The 14,019-nt window shown below is 39.2% G+C and overlaps 1 protein-coding gene across 3 annotated transcripts in view; it reads left to right on the top strand.

The window, feature by feature from the left end:
• Positions 1-11,909, top strand: part of LMBR1 (limb development membrane protein 1) — a 78,145-nt gene extending 66,236 nt beyond the window's left edge. For all 3 annotated transcript variants that reach the window (XM_075045405.1, XM_075045394.1, XM_075045413.1), the window contains 2 exons: positions 671-832; positions 4,123-11,909. In XM_075045405.1, coding sequence (XP_074901506.1) covers positions 671-832; positions 4,123-4,205 — 245 coding nt within the window. In that variant the 3' untranslated portion in view covers positions 4,206-11,909. The remainder of the gene's footprint in view (positions 1-670; positions 833-4,122) is intronic.
• Positions 11,910-14,019: the final 2,110 nt, after the last annotated feature.

Below are 14,019 nucleotides of genomic sequence, written 5' to 3'. Positions count from 1 at the left end.
AAGCCCAAGTGTCAGTGTTACGAGGTGAAGAACAACAGTCAGCCCTATCTTTCAGCCAAACTCTTTTCCTTCTGTGCAAATGCTCTATGGCTATAGTGGTGGGTAGACCTAGGAGAAAAACTGCAGTTGGAGAGATGTCTTTAAACTTTGGTTTCAAAAGCAGTGGCTCTGAAAAAACATTTACAAAGGCTTAGTGTTTACTGTAAGATGTTGTGGCTCTCGTGAAAAGGCTTTTTGCTACCTATATTTTTTAATAAGAAAGCCCATGGTGCATTTCATCTTTTTCTGGAATAGATAAGGATTTCATGCAATCTGAGATTTCAAGCAGTTTTCATAGTAATACTGACTTTTTTCCTGGTTATATTTTACTGAAATTATAAAAGCAGGATTCCTATCTAGAATAGATAATTTACTTCAACTCACATTATTCAAGCATTTTAGCAGGACACTTAAGAAGTATTTTGATAAGTGTGTCTTACAGTTTTACAGTGGTCAATGAAGTTGAAAATGACCTTGAAAACATTGTCTTGTGTGTTTAACCATGTGTCTTATAGCGTGTTGTCTGAAAGAATTTTGCTTCCATATGTAAAAAGTAATAGAGTGAAATTTTTGTGTTTCTTAAAAAATGTAATCAAGATTTTGATGTAAATCTTAAATGCAATTTTAACAGGAATCACCAGATTTGATCTGCTTGGAGACTTTGGAAGGTTTAACTGGCTGGGGAACTTCTATATTGTATTATCTTACAACTTGCTCTTTGCTATCATGACAACATTATGTCTGGTCAGAAAGTTCACTTCTGCTGTGCGAGAAGAGCTCCTGAAGGCATTAGGTAATACAGCACTGAAAATTGAGTTTGTACTTGAATGTTTCCTTTCTCCAGCATTGATAGTTTGATGTGCTACTGTTAAAGTTCTGTTGCAGCTCAGAGAAGACTATTTTTTTCAGTGGAAGTTTCTATGAGTTAAGATGAGAATGCATAGCTTTGTGTTATTTTTTGAAAAGCTGAGAGCTAAGGTACGATGTTGATCTTAATGATATGTCTGTGTAGTTATTGATCTGCAGTTAGATTTTCAGCCTTTGGAGAGCACAGAAAAATTCTCATTGCTACTGAGCAATTATTCCAAAATAAAACTTCAACTTGTCTGTGGGTTGGCTTTTTTCTTTTTTATTTAAAGCAAGTTATTAATTCCTTAAAATAGTTTAGTGGAAGTCTTAGCTGCTTTGTTGTGATGCTTTTTTTTAGAGCACTGCCTGTTCAGAAAATCTTTGTACAGAATATACAGAATCTTAGTAACTGGCTGAGTGAAACCTGTGCTTGATATAATAAAAATTTTGATCAAATTGTGCATTCATGTTTCTTGGCCACAGAGGAAAGGCTTGAATCATATTTGATACTAAGAGGATAAAATGTACTTATTTAGTAATTGTGTTGTTAATACATCTTTACTAATTAATGAAGCTCCTACCTCTTTAGAACCCTAGAGTAGTATTTGCTTAAATTGAGAGGACTAATGGTGAAACTTCAGTGTATATTTATAACTGCAGATTCAGTTTGTAGTGTCTAAAAGGTAATTATGTTAGTTTTCACTGATTACTGCATTCCAGAGTTGTGACCCTGGTAAACAAAATCCAAGCACTTCCTAGGGTGCACCTGTACTGGTGACAATTAAGTTAAAATCAGACCTACTAAATAGGGAAATACAAAGTGACTGATAGTGTAGGATTAAAACAAGCCATTCTGTGGCTTTTGATGTTGAGTTTTGAAGCTCCAGGGGAACGGAATAGTGGGCCAGGGATCTGTAAATCTGTCCATTGATTTTTATGCTGAAAATATTTTCAGAGAAGTTCCATTATTGATTAAGACAGATATATGATGAGATTGTGATGTATTTGACATCATCCCCCAGCTTATAGTTAAGGTCATTTTATGAGAAGACCTTGATTCATCTCAGTTGACTTGCATAAACCTATTTTTTTTGTGCAACTGTTTTGACTGTAAAGGGATTACTTTGTATAATGTTGCAGAGCTCTGAAGGCAATAAATTAACATCAGTCAGCATGGGCTTATAGCAACAGGTCTGGTAAAACTTTAAAGTTTCTCTCTTAAAGCAAATGATGTAAAAGAGTTATCTTGATAATTCATGGCACTTTATTAAATATTTAGTGTTTAATAAAGAATTATATATGTGGAAAGCAGATTAAGAAACTCGAAAATGCAGGCGTGGCAGGATAGTGGTCACTTGATGGCATCATTCTAGTGGATTTTTTAGGGATTTTTTGGCCTCTTGCTATCACATATTGTGTGATTTTGTGTAAATATTGTGATTGAAATGGAGGAGCAAAATAACTAGTAAAAGGCTTGCATTTGACACAAGCAGGGAGTTATAAATCCTGAAAGGTGCAGGTTCCTGACACAAACTGGGTTTGGTTTCGATGCTATGCATAACAAACAGTGTCTGTTAAAAGCTATCACATGGAATTCAAAGAATGAGATCCAAAATTTGTGTCCTCACTTCTCCCCCATGCTGAAAACTGTGATGCTGAGGACTAGAGGTTGGTGGAGCATTATAGCTAATTAGTGGAAAGTAAATTCCTGCTGCAGGCCTGTGACCAAAAGAATTCATGCAATACTGGGACTTGCAAATAATACAATATTGAGTAGACTTTGTTTTTTTAGTAGTTGTCGTGGTTTAACCCCAGCCAGCAAATAAGCACTACGCAGCCACTCACTCATTCCCCCCCACCCACTGGGATGGGGAGAAAATTGGAAGGAAAAAGGTAAAATATGTGGGTTGAGATAAGAACAGTTTAATAGAACAGAAAGGAAGAAACTAATAATGATAACAACAATAATAATAAAATGACAGTAGTAACAACAACAATAATAACAATAATTAATAATAGGACTGGAATATACAAAACAAGTGATGCACAATGCAATTGCTCGCCACTCACTGACCGATGCCCAGTTAGTTCCTGAGAAGCGATTCCCCCCAGGCCAACTCCCCCCAGTTTATATACTGGGCATGACATCATATGGTCTGGAATACCCCTTTGGCCAGTTTGGGTCAGCTGTCCTGGCTGTGTCCCCTCCCAGCTTCTTGTGCCCCTCCAGCCTTCTTGCTGGCTGGGCACGAGAAGCTGAAAAATCCTTGACTTAGTCTAAACACTACTTAGCAACAACTGAAAACATCAGTGTGTTATCAACATTATTGTCCTGATAGATCCAAAACATAATGCTGTCCCAGCTACTAGAAAGAAAATTAACTGTGTCCCAGCTGAAACCAGGACATGTAGTGCAATCAATTTTGGAATTCCAATGATGCAAGAAATTTAACTTGGTACATCATGGCACTTCAGTAAAACATTCAGTATAGCCTACACTAAATGAATAAGAAGCTCTTTCCATTTTTGATCCTTAATTTTAGGGACTTGATAAGAGACTTCACAGAGAAACTGTAGCAAGCAAGGAAGGACTGACATTATGCCTCTTATGAATAAAATACAATTATGTTTACCATCTTTCCTCACCTCCCCCCAGTAAAGAGTAGTTTAACTATTTGCCTGGGGAAGGATGGGAGACTTTAATTAGCACTCATAGTAGAGAGCTATGCAGTAAGAACAAATGGCTGGAAATGGAGATAAAGAAATGAGTAATAACATAGGCCTAAAAATATTATTAGACATATAAACAGTCTAGAGAGGTGATGTGGTCATCACCCATGATCTTAAGATCAGCAATGGATGCTTTTCAGAAAGATGCTATAGTTTAAAAGAAATATTTTAGGTAATTATTTTGGTCTTCATAGGCTGACAGAGTAAAGGATTGCCAGTCTTTCTTGGTTCTGAACACCTAAGTCTGTGATTTAAACAATGTGAAGGTAGGCTTTTCTCACTTCCGTGCATGTCTATTGTAATGGACTTTTCTCGCCTAACACACAGCTGAGGTAGGTTCCCAGAAGTAATTCTTACCTGAGCTAGAATGTCAGTTCTGGACTTAAGCAAATGTGAAGTCCTTAATCACAAAATAGAATTTGGTTTGTATATATTCTATTGACTACCCGTATGCATGAAACATGGGAGATTCTCAGTTTTTCCTTATTGTGTAATGTTTTGCAGGATTAGATAAACTTCATCTGTCAAACAATCCTAGAGACTCGGAAACCAAGCCGTCTGCAAATGGGCATCAGAAAACACTGTGATTAACAATCACCTGCAATCGACAGAGCTGAAAACATCAACCTCATGGCATTCCTGTCATCTCATCAGCATTTTTATATTGATTTTATTTGTTGATAAGTTGGGTCCAACCTTGTCTCTTTTTTTGATGCTGTGTGCTTCTGAGGAAGTTAGGTATATCAGATTCTTCTCTTTCCAGTGAACTTTTGGTCTGCTTGTTTATTTCCCAGTAAGTTAATGCAGGAGGTGCCTTGAAGACTGGAAGCTGAAGAGAATAATGCATTCCTTTTTATTTGTTGATGGTCTCACATCTTTAGATATAAACCTGCTACCATTTGAATGCACAGTACCTCCTGTGTAAAACAGACACAGCTATAAAGAATAACTTTGGGATTTGGTTAAAAAGAAAAAAAAGAAGAAAAAAAGATACACTTGAAGCCCAATATGACCCTTACTGGCAATGTAAACTACCTGGAGTAGGTATCCTTGACAGTAGACAAACAGTTCCACTAAGAACGTGTTAAAAATGATAGTAACTGGTAGAGATCACAGTTCCTTTCATGCCGGATTCAGCAGGCTGCTCATAGCCTAATGTCACAAAGCTTTCTTGGAAGGCCAGCGTTTTCAGCTTTCTGTTCTTAGCTATAAATGCCAGGTTGCTTTACTGGTAGTCAGACAATGTCTTACTGAATAGAGTGAAGTACAAGATGAAGATTAACTTCAGTGTTAAATCTGAGCCTAGTATGCTTTGTAAAAAGCTGTGTAGACCCCCTGTCACAGCTCTTACAGTTCTGTAAGCTATTGTGCCATGGAGGTCACTTACCCTACCAAGTACATCCCTGTAAAATTCTTTATGAACTACTGTGTATAAGCAGTACTTGTAATCAATGCAAGTAGCACAGGCCTAGGAGGCTGCAATTGCAGTTTTTTACAATCTTCTTTAATTTGAAGTAAATTATTTCTCTGAATTTATACGATAGTTACCAGGATTTCTGTTCAGTGGCATATCTCAGTATCTTTCACTAGCCTGTTTTTTAATGTATACATGAAGATGTATATAGGCCTATATGTGTAGATATCGTAAATTAAATTCTAAGCTTATAGAGGTGACATAGGTGGCTTGGTAAGTGAAACTTGTGTGTTCAATCTTGGTAGTATGAATTTCTGCAGTGTTACAGTTTAACTGCTCAGAGGCCTTAGATTCAGGATGGCATTGGTGGGTGGTAACGTCCTTTTTCTTAGCATTACTGCAGCCTTAGGAATCCTTTAAGCAGTTTATAGTAAAGAAAAAACCCATGAACCAAACCCCAAGTAAGTATGCAAAATCTGTTGCACTTTTGTCCTGCTCTGCCATAAGTAATCTTCACATTGGAACAGGGACAACTTCAGTGTGTGCCTGTTACGTAGCGAGTCAGATAACGTTCCTGTTTATTTCCCATTTTGTAAAACAAGTTCGTCTGTCTGTAGTTTGAGGTCTTATGTGATCAGGCGGTGACAACTAGCTCTCCAGTGTGGTTCTGAAACAAGATAAACCTTGTGTCAGAAACAGTTTGGCTGTTCTCCTGAGATGACTGCTCTGGGCTGTAGACCTTAGTGCTGTGTGTGTGTGTGAATGTGAGTTGTTTTGGTGTCGTCCCGTGTCCCCCCCCGCCCCCGCCACCTCTAGAGCTTTTAAAAAATCAAGCTCCAGTATACATGAGGATTTCTCAGTTATTTTTGTAGCTGCCTTTTCTGTCTTGAACTGGGGCATAATATAAATATTGCTGTAGTAAATATGATGCTAGAGAGTTACTTTTTTTGTGTGTCATGAGTACAAATTCAAGGCTTGTTAAACTGACTATTGATGTGTTGTACTGAGTCTTGGAAGACAAAGTAAAATCGCTTGATTTCACTGAGGTTTACAAGCATCTTTTCTGTTGTTTGAGTTGAATGCTGACATTTTAGTGAGAAATCTTATCTGAGTCAAAGTTCTGCAACCAAGAACAGGGAGCTGTAATTAGAAGTTGTTTCAAAATGTGTTTACATTTAAAATATTGGGAGATTTATTATTAGGGGCATCATTCAGGTATTCTCAGAGCTTGTAGCCTTATGTATTAGCATTATAGTTAAAAATAACTGAAATGTATCCACTTGTCCATGCAAGTGAGCGTATGACCAAAATTGTTCTCATGTCTTAATGGGGCTGGTGAATTGTGGTGTGTGAGGCTAGTTAGCTTTATTAATGTATTTCTATTACAACTTTAAGACAGTTAATTTAAATACACTCTGAAACTGAAGGAATGAATTTAAGGAATAAATCTAGGGAGTGTGAACCAGCGTAGGTCTTGCTCTTCATGCTTTTGGAGAGGTGTTTGTCCTGGCATCAGTGACCCAAGAACACAGAAAAAGATGGGATTATAATGTGCGTGTGGTTTCTGAAAGTGAGTTGGGCCATTACTTAAACTGAGCAGAGCTAGTTCCTGCTGATAAGCACACAAGTTTCAGGCAAGACTTTAAAACTCTCTACAGCCTTTCCTGTTGCCACCCCTTCTGCTGGATTCTGCAGTCAGAGAGATGTACAGGTTAAGGCCATGTTAGTGAAGATTTTACACTGAAATACGGAGGATGGTTAAGATGCTGTGTGGTTGAGAAATTCAGAACTACCCTGTGCAACTACTGACACCATTTTGTTTTAAAATCAGCTGTTTATATTGTGACGCTGTACACATTAAAATACACCTTTGGCCTTGAAAATGACATGCTTATGCAAAACTTCTTTACAGATACAATGCTACAGATATACTACATGTAAGATACAGGTCACTATATACTTTTCACAGAAGCATATTGTCACTTAAATACAAGCAACTGGTAATTCATTAATGGATATTGACAATACATTCCTAGTATTTTGACTCATGTAGAGTCAGGTGGTCTATACCTTCAAGGTATATACAGCTGATCTTAGTAACATTAACATCTGCCTCACTTCTTACGAGGCAAAAAGCACATAAATGCTTCCATCTTCAACTGGATACCACACAAGACCAAAAAGTAGATGTAAACCAAGTGTTTTAAGTTAGCCGTTTCTTGGCTTTAGTCTGTGTTGGTAGCACAATATTAAATGCAGTGGCAGAACTGTAATATTGTGGGATTTCTAAGCGTAAAGCACACATACTTATTACTTTAAGCTAAAAAAATAATAGTAATGGTTACTGTACAAGTAACAGTTTTTGCATTCATAGGAAGCTTTGTTTACTGTCTGTCATGTGATGTTTATCTCTGGCCCTGTTCCTCCAGTATCTTTACCCTGTTGACTGTTTTAGCGCCATAGAAATTAAAGGATTTGACAAGTTGTTTTCCTTGTCTGGTTCCGAAGTACCACCTCGAGTACCAGAGAGGCACGGCTGTGCGCTGCAGTCGAGCCTGCCCAGCAGGAGCTGGTGCAGCCGTGTGCTTAGTGGGATGGACACGTGAGTGGGTGCTGCTGGTGCCGCTTTCTCCAGCATTTCACCGGGAGTGACGAGTGCGAAGGGGGCCGCAGCCCTCGTCTGTCCCACCAGGTCTCTCCTGCTCGCCCGTATGCCTCTGCAGCAGCTGATGCTACTTCGGGTGCTCACATGTGCCCACTGCTGTGTAGTAAAGACAAGATGGCCCTTTTCTTAAATAATTTACAATCTAAATTAGGAAGGAATAAGGTAGAAACAAAGGGCAGTTGGCTTCTTCGTGCATGTGACTTTCCTTGAATTATGTAAGAATGTTCTAGGTTATTTTCCTTTCTCTTTCTTTTCCTCCTCTTCCAGAGCGGGATGGGCTCAGGTGGTGTACGTACAGCAGCTGAGCCTTATGCTTAGTGAACTAGCATCTACGATTTTGAAATACCAAACACAGGAAGACAGCTAAATCCTGTTGTTTTACATATACTCTCATTTTTAAAATAGTAATTTTTAAAATCTACGTGGAGTTATTTAAGCACAGACAGCACACTAAGGCCCTGTTAATAACCTCTTTTTAAAGAAATGTGTTTAGTTTTGTTTAAAAAAGTGTTGATGTGAACTGTGAATCTTTAAACGCTTCAAGGAAATAAGATCCCTTACCCCCTAGCATTAATATTTTTGTTGTTATTTTAATGCTGACTTGAGACAATATCGCATACACTAACTTCCCTCCCCATCCTGTATATTTCAGGAGCTGAAATCTTGAGCTCCTGAATATTGAATTCAGTCTTGGTAAACTGGCAAGTTATTTCAGTTGCATTAACAGGATTTGAACTTTACAAAAACGCTGCTTTTGAATTCGTCCCATTTAGGGAGAGCAATCTAAGCCGCCTTTTTCTACCTTACCCAGTGCCCTTACCTCAGGCGAACGATCTCTGACACTGTCGTAAGAAGTTGTGACGATCCTTTTCTGTTCAAGGCGTGAGGAGATCAGCCTGTGGTTTGTCCATCTGCCAGACGCAGTTCTAGTTGCTGAACCGGGTTATTCTTGATTGGGATTGCAGACTCTCAGGGTTTCCAGGTGGTAGCTGTGCGTGGTCTTGTGCTTTTCACTTGCAGCTCTGTTTTGTTGGGGCTAAGAAGTCATTCAGGGTTTTCTGGTTGTACGTTTCTGCGTGGGCCGTTCCATGCTTGAACGGCTTCTTGCTGTCTCAAGAATGCTGGATGCTTCTGAATAGAACCGTGTCCTCCGCCCAGACCACAGCCAGAGAGGATGTCCTACAGGTGTCATTTAACAATTAAAGCCTGAAAATATTGGTCAGAATCTGAGGAAGGAGAACACGTCCTATGGGGAATTAACACTACATGTGACTTCCAGAATCCTCACCGTGCCCAGTAATTGGAGGTGGGTGGGAATGACATGGAGCTCACTGGTGCATGCAGTCTGTTTTCCATTCTTTTTCTAGTCAATCTTTAAAATTCCATATTACTAAAAACATATTTAAAATCCTTAAGTTCATGAAATTCAGGGGCTGATGAAACTTTATCTAAATCTGGCCTTAATTCTTGGAGACATATAACATCTTGGCTTCCTTTTCTTTTTTTTAATAAAAGTCTTTCAGTATCTTATTTGGTGGCATTGATGTTAAGAACAGCCCTTCTCCTCGATGTAGACAAAACGTGAAATAACAGAACAAGAAGAATCTACGTAGATCATATGATCTGTAAGAATACATACCAGAAGGAAACTTAAATGGGAAGGTTTTTTTGAAATGTTTCACAACTGAAGCACCTAAACCTCTTCTTTCAAAGAGAAAGAAGAAACACATGTATCGTTAGTATATGAAAGTTAATTGTATGTTCTCTAAATATGCCAGTAATTCACTAACACTGGACAGAACTTCATAAATTCTTAAAATCTGTTTTGTGATTCACAGTGCAACAGTGTCCTTGACTTTAAATTTATAGAAGCCTGTGAACTTTTGAAGATAGCTCTGTCTTGGCAACAGAAAACCTGAGGATGCTTGCTAGTTCTGTATTAATTACCATATTTTTCTAAGTAACTTTTTCAGTTTCATTTATTGTTCATAGATATTTTTTTTTAATATAGATAGCATTAAATGTTTTAACAAATATAGAAGGTTACTCCGAACAGTCAAGGGGATAGTGTCAGAAATATCCTGTAAATGTTGATAATCCTGACATATCTAATTCCAAGCTATTTAAAAGCTGTATCTGTATGAAGGCCTCACATAAACATAGAAATTAGGAAATCCCAATTCTTAAAGGCTTTAGGTATCCGACTATTCATTTGTACCTACATGAGCACTTTGGGATACTGCTTCTAAATTGCTTCTGAATATTTGTTGTATACTAACCTCAAGTGTTGCTATTGCTTACACCCTCCCACCCCCCATTACATGAAGTTTTATAGTCGGCATCACTGGGTGAAGCTCCTTTCACAAACTGCTTTATTTTGCATTCCTCATCTATTCAGTGCTTCCATAGATACCAGCTATTCAAGTATAATGGCACTTGCTTTGATTTTAATACATTTCTTTTCCCCTGTTGTCTATCCGGACACATTCCCTAGTTGGAACTGTTCTTCCATTATTGAAAATGTTAGTATTTATTCATTCATTTGTACTTGGATCTGTTTTTTACCACTAGATTCCATTAAAAGAATCCTGTCATTAGAGTGGGTCCTCTAACAAATTACCAAGAGCTCATGTGAGTTTGAATTAGGAGCGAGATGAAAATGGTTTAGTCATTGCATATGTACATACGCTTTTAGCTTCCAGTAGTGTGAGGCAACCGGCCCACTTCTCAGTGAGAGAGCAACGTGCTGGTACAGCCGATTTGAGCCCGTGCTGATGGCAGTTACGCCGGAGTAGCTGATGTTCTGTGGAACAGCTCTTCGGTTATCTTCTGGTAATTTGTAGAGTAAGACTACAGCTCTTGATGTGCCTTGCTGCCTTAATCGACTGGAGATCAAGACGCGTTGTTCCGGTGTGTCGGCAGTGTGTAACTCTTTCATGTTTTGATCAAAGTCAAACTTTGCATGGTGGCAAGGTAAGACTCCTCATGTGTTTTCTGTACCGTTTGTATTTCATCCATATGAGCATGTTTTGGACCTTCTCTCTCCATGTAAAATGATAACTCAGAAAAGCAGCGCGATGGCGGTACCTGTATTGTGAATACGATGGATGTGTTTAAATGCTTAAGGAGAAAATTAACTGGTGCATGACGTCTGTTTTCCTCTTAACCATAAGTTTTCCCAGTCAGTGTGAAAATACTTAAGATTCACAAAACCCATGTGAGTAACTTTCTCCTCCCTGGCTTTATATAACAAAACAAAGTTGAGCCACTTCTCATTTTTTTAAAGGTATGTTTCAAAGTATTTTTGTCTTATTTGGCCTGACTTCTATTGCTTTAAAAACAAACGGATAGAAAATGAAGATACATGTGGGTCATGGATTTGAAATCTTGAATTGTGTTGTACACAAAAAATATGGCTAGATTTCCTTTACTTTCTTGTGGGGTTAGGAACCCAACCCTGCGTTACCTAAATAGAAAACATGCGTTGCTCTTGTCTTCATGAAGCTCTGTCTAGAAAATTCCCGCTGAGGAGACTGAGAATATTCTCAGAGTGCTGCTGGCCATCTCGTCACATGGGATCAGCTTCATGTGGGCTTGGGTGACGCGACCATAAAAATACAGTTCTGAACTAGCGTTTCTATGGATGTTGCTACTGCTGGCGCTGTACAATGGCAGCAGGTATCATCTGTCATGCACTTTCAGGTTTTCACTGCAGTGTTACTGGTTAGGATTTCAGTTTACAAAATATATGATGCACAATCTTAACTATGTGAGGCTGAGAGATGTTGAATGGAAACAGCGGTCCCCTTGTGGTCCAGTTTGAGCTTAGGGCTTTTTAAACTCTGCAGTCTTGAGCAACTGATGTTCCTTTCACGTGGATGTATCTTGGACCAAGGTAAAATATAGCTGAAAAATTATGCTTTTAGTGTTACTTTAATCGGAAAAATTTTCTGTGTACATAACCTTCTCCCCACCAAACCCTTCCTGGATTATTTTAGGTCATCCAGAAATAGGTTTTATAATGTTCTCAGTTGTGGATACTTTGCTGTGTTACAAAACTAAATGAAAATACTTGCCGCCTTAGCCAGGTTGAATTTTTTGTGAAAAGCAGTGGTAATGTGTTTTTTCCTTTGTTTGAAATGTTACACTGAATGTTTTGTAGGATGATTTTTTTTCTTACTGTGTTTTCAATAAAGTTAAGTGTGATTCATAGTGGAGTTTTGCTTTTTTTATTTTAAGCAATGGAAAAAAAAAATCTGTGGCATTCTAAATTATCCTGTCAGTAGTTGGTGTGAATATTTGCATTCCTTTCTTTTCTTCCTTCATCCCCCTAATTTAACATGCTTTTGAGATTCTCAAGTGGTCAGGTTTTTAAAATATGTGATATGGTATGTGATGGGGATTCCTGTACATTCAGAGGCATTACAGCCCTGTGTTTGACAGGTACACAATTAATTTGCACCCTCTACTTTAGGCAAGTGGGGTTTGTTTATGGAAGAGTATGCTGATTTTGTCATGCATAAGTCATTTTCAGTAGCTTAATTGTTTGACTGAAGGGAAATTTTTATATATAAAAAACCTGACCACCATGTTTCCTAAACTATTGTAAAGAGCTTCAGGTGGTCCTTTCCGTTTCACAGGAGATTTTAGGCTGTTTTTAAAGTTCAGGAATCACGTGGCTGGAGGGGACCTGGAGATGTCTGATCCGTTCAGGTGCACAGGATCGAACATACCTACGTTATTCCTGGTATTTAACCAGCCTGGCAGGGACTATCTGCGATGTGATTTCTGTGCTGTCTCTAGGCAGTATATTCCAGTGTTTAATTGTCCAAGGTTTCCTAAATGTCAAATGTGAACGGCCCTTGCCACCCTTTAAGGTTTAATTTGGTTCTCAAACATCCATAGTAAGACAGGTCTTCCTGCTTGCACCAGCTTTTTCCACACCTGGAAGGTTACATTTCGCTTTATCTTCTGTATAAGAAGTTGTGCTGGTTTTGGCTGGGGTAGAATTAACTTTCTCCATAGCAGCTAGTATGGGACTGTGTTTTGGATCTGTGGTGAAAACAGCGTTGATAACGCAGAGATGTTTTCATCACTGCTGAGCAGTGCTTACCCAGAGCCAAGGCCTTCTCTGCTTCTCACCCCACCCCACCAGCGAGCAGGCTGGGGGGGGCACAAGGAGTTGGGAGGGGACACAGCCGGGACAGCTGACCCCCACTGACCCAAGGGATATCCCAGACCATATGGCGTCATGCTCAGTATATAAAGCTGGGGGAAGAAGGAGGAAGGGGGGGACATTCGGAGTGATGGCGTTTGTCTTCCCAAGTCCCCGTTAGGCGTGATGGAGCCCTGCTGTCCTGGAGATGGCTGAACACCTGCCTGCCCATGGGAAGTGGGGAATGAATTCCTTGGTTTGCTTTGCTTGTGTGCGCAGCTTTTGCTTTACCTGTTAAACTGCCTTTATCTCAGCCCACAAGTTTTCTCACTTTTACCCTGCTGATTGTCTCCCGCACTGCGGGGGAGTGAGCGAGCGGCTGTGTGAGGCTGAGCTGCCGCCTGGGGTTAAACCACGACAGAAGTGACCCCTGATTCCCTCAGCTGTTCTACCTGGGCCTCTCCTCATCTTTTTTGCTGCCAGTGGGGACCCTTGTGTGTTTCTAGAAATGCAGAGCTCAGAACTGGACAGAGAAACCTCCAAGCTTGAGCCCTTACACTACATCATGTCTTCGGTACTTTTTTGTTTGGGTTTTGGGTTTTTTTTTGGTGGTCTTTTTTTGCAACATCATTCATTCGTAGTGAACTTGTGTCCTCAATTGCATTTCTGGATGTCTTTCTACAGAAAGTCTCTATGTTGCTACATATATAAAAGATGCGAGTCACCTCATACATGGGGTTGTTCCTACATAAGTGTATATTTTGCACTCTAATGTTTTATGACACTATGTTTTCTGCTTCATCTGCAGGACTGTATCCTGTTACAGAAGTAAACTGAACTGCCTTGATATGATTCTCTTCTTGGCAAATCCCATGTCAAATACTAGTTCTTTTTAAGTAGTATATACCAGTGTTTTTCTGGGAAATGAAGTGAAAGTAATATCTGCATTTCCCCAGGATTTCTTCCCTCCTCCCCAGTTTCAATATAGGTTTATCAATTCCTAGTCCTTTGGAGTGTCACACATTCTCCACGAGTTCTTAGAGACAACGGTCTCTGACAGCCCTGTAGACAGCTTTCTGGCTGCCCAAAAGCAGAGTCAATCAGCAACCAACCCGTAAAACACTTGTTATCGAATGATGCTTTAATACAGCTTTCCCCACTCCCAGC

The sequence above is a fragment of the Buteo buteo genome, chromosome 2 (assembly GCF_964188355.1).
Source record: "Buteo buteo chromosome 2, bButBut1.hap1.1, whole genome shotgun sequence".
NCBI classification, from domain to species: Eukaryota; Metazoa; Chordata; class Aves; order Accipitriformes; family Accipitridae; genus Buteo; species Buteo buteo.
This window is presented reverse-complemented; position numbering and strand designations above follow the sequence as displayed.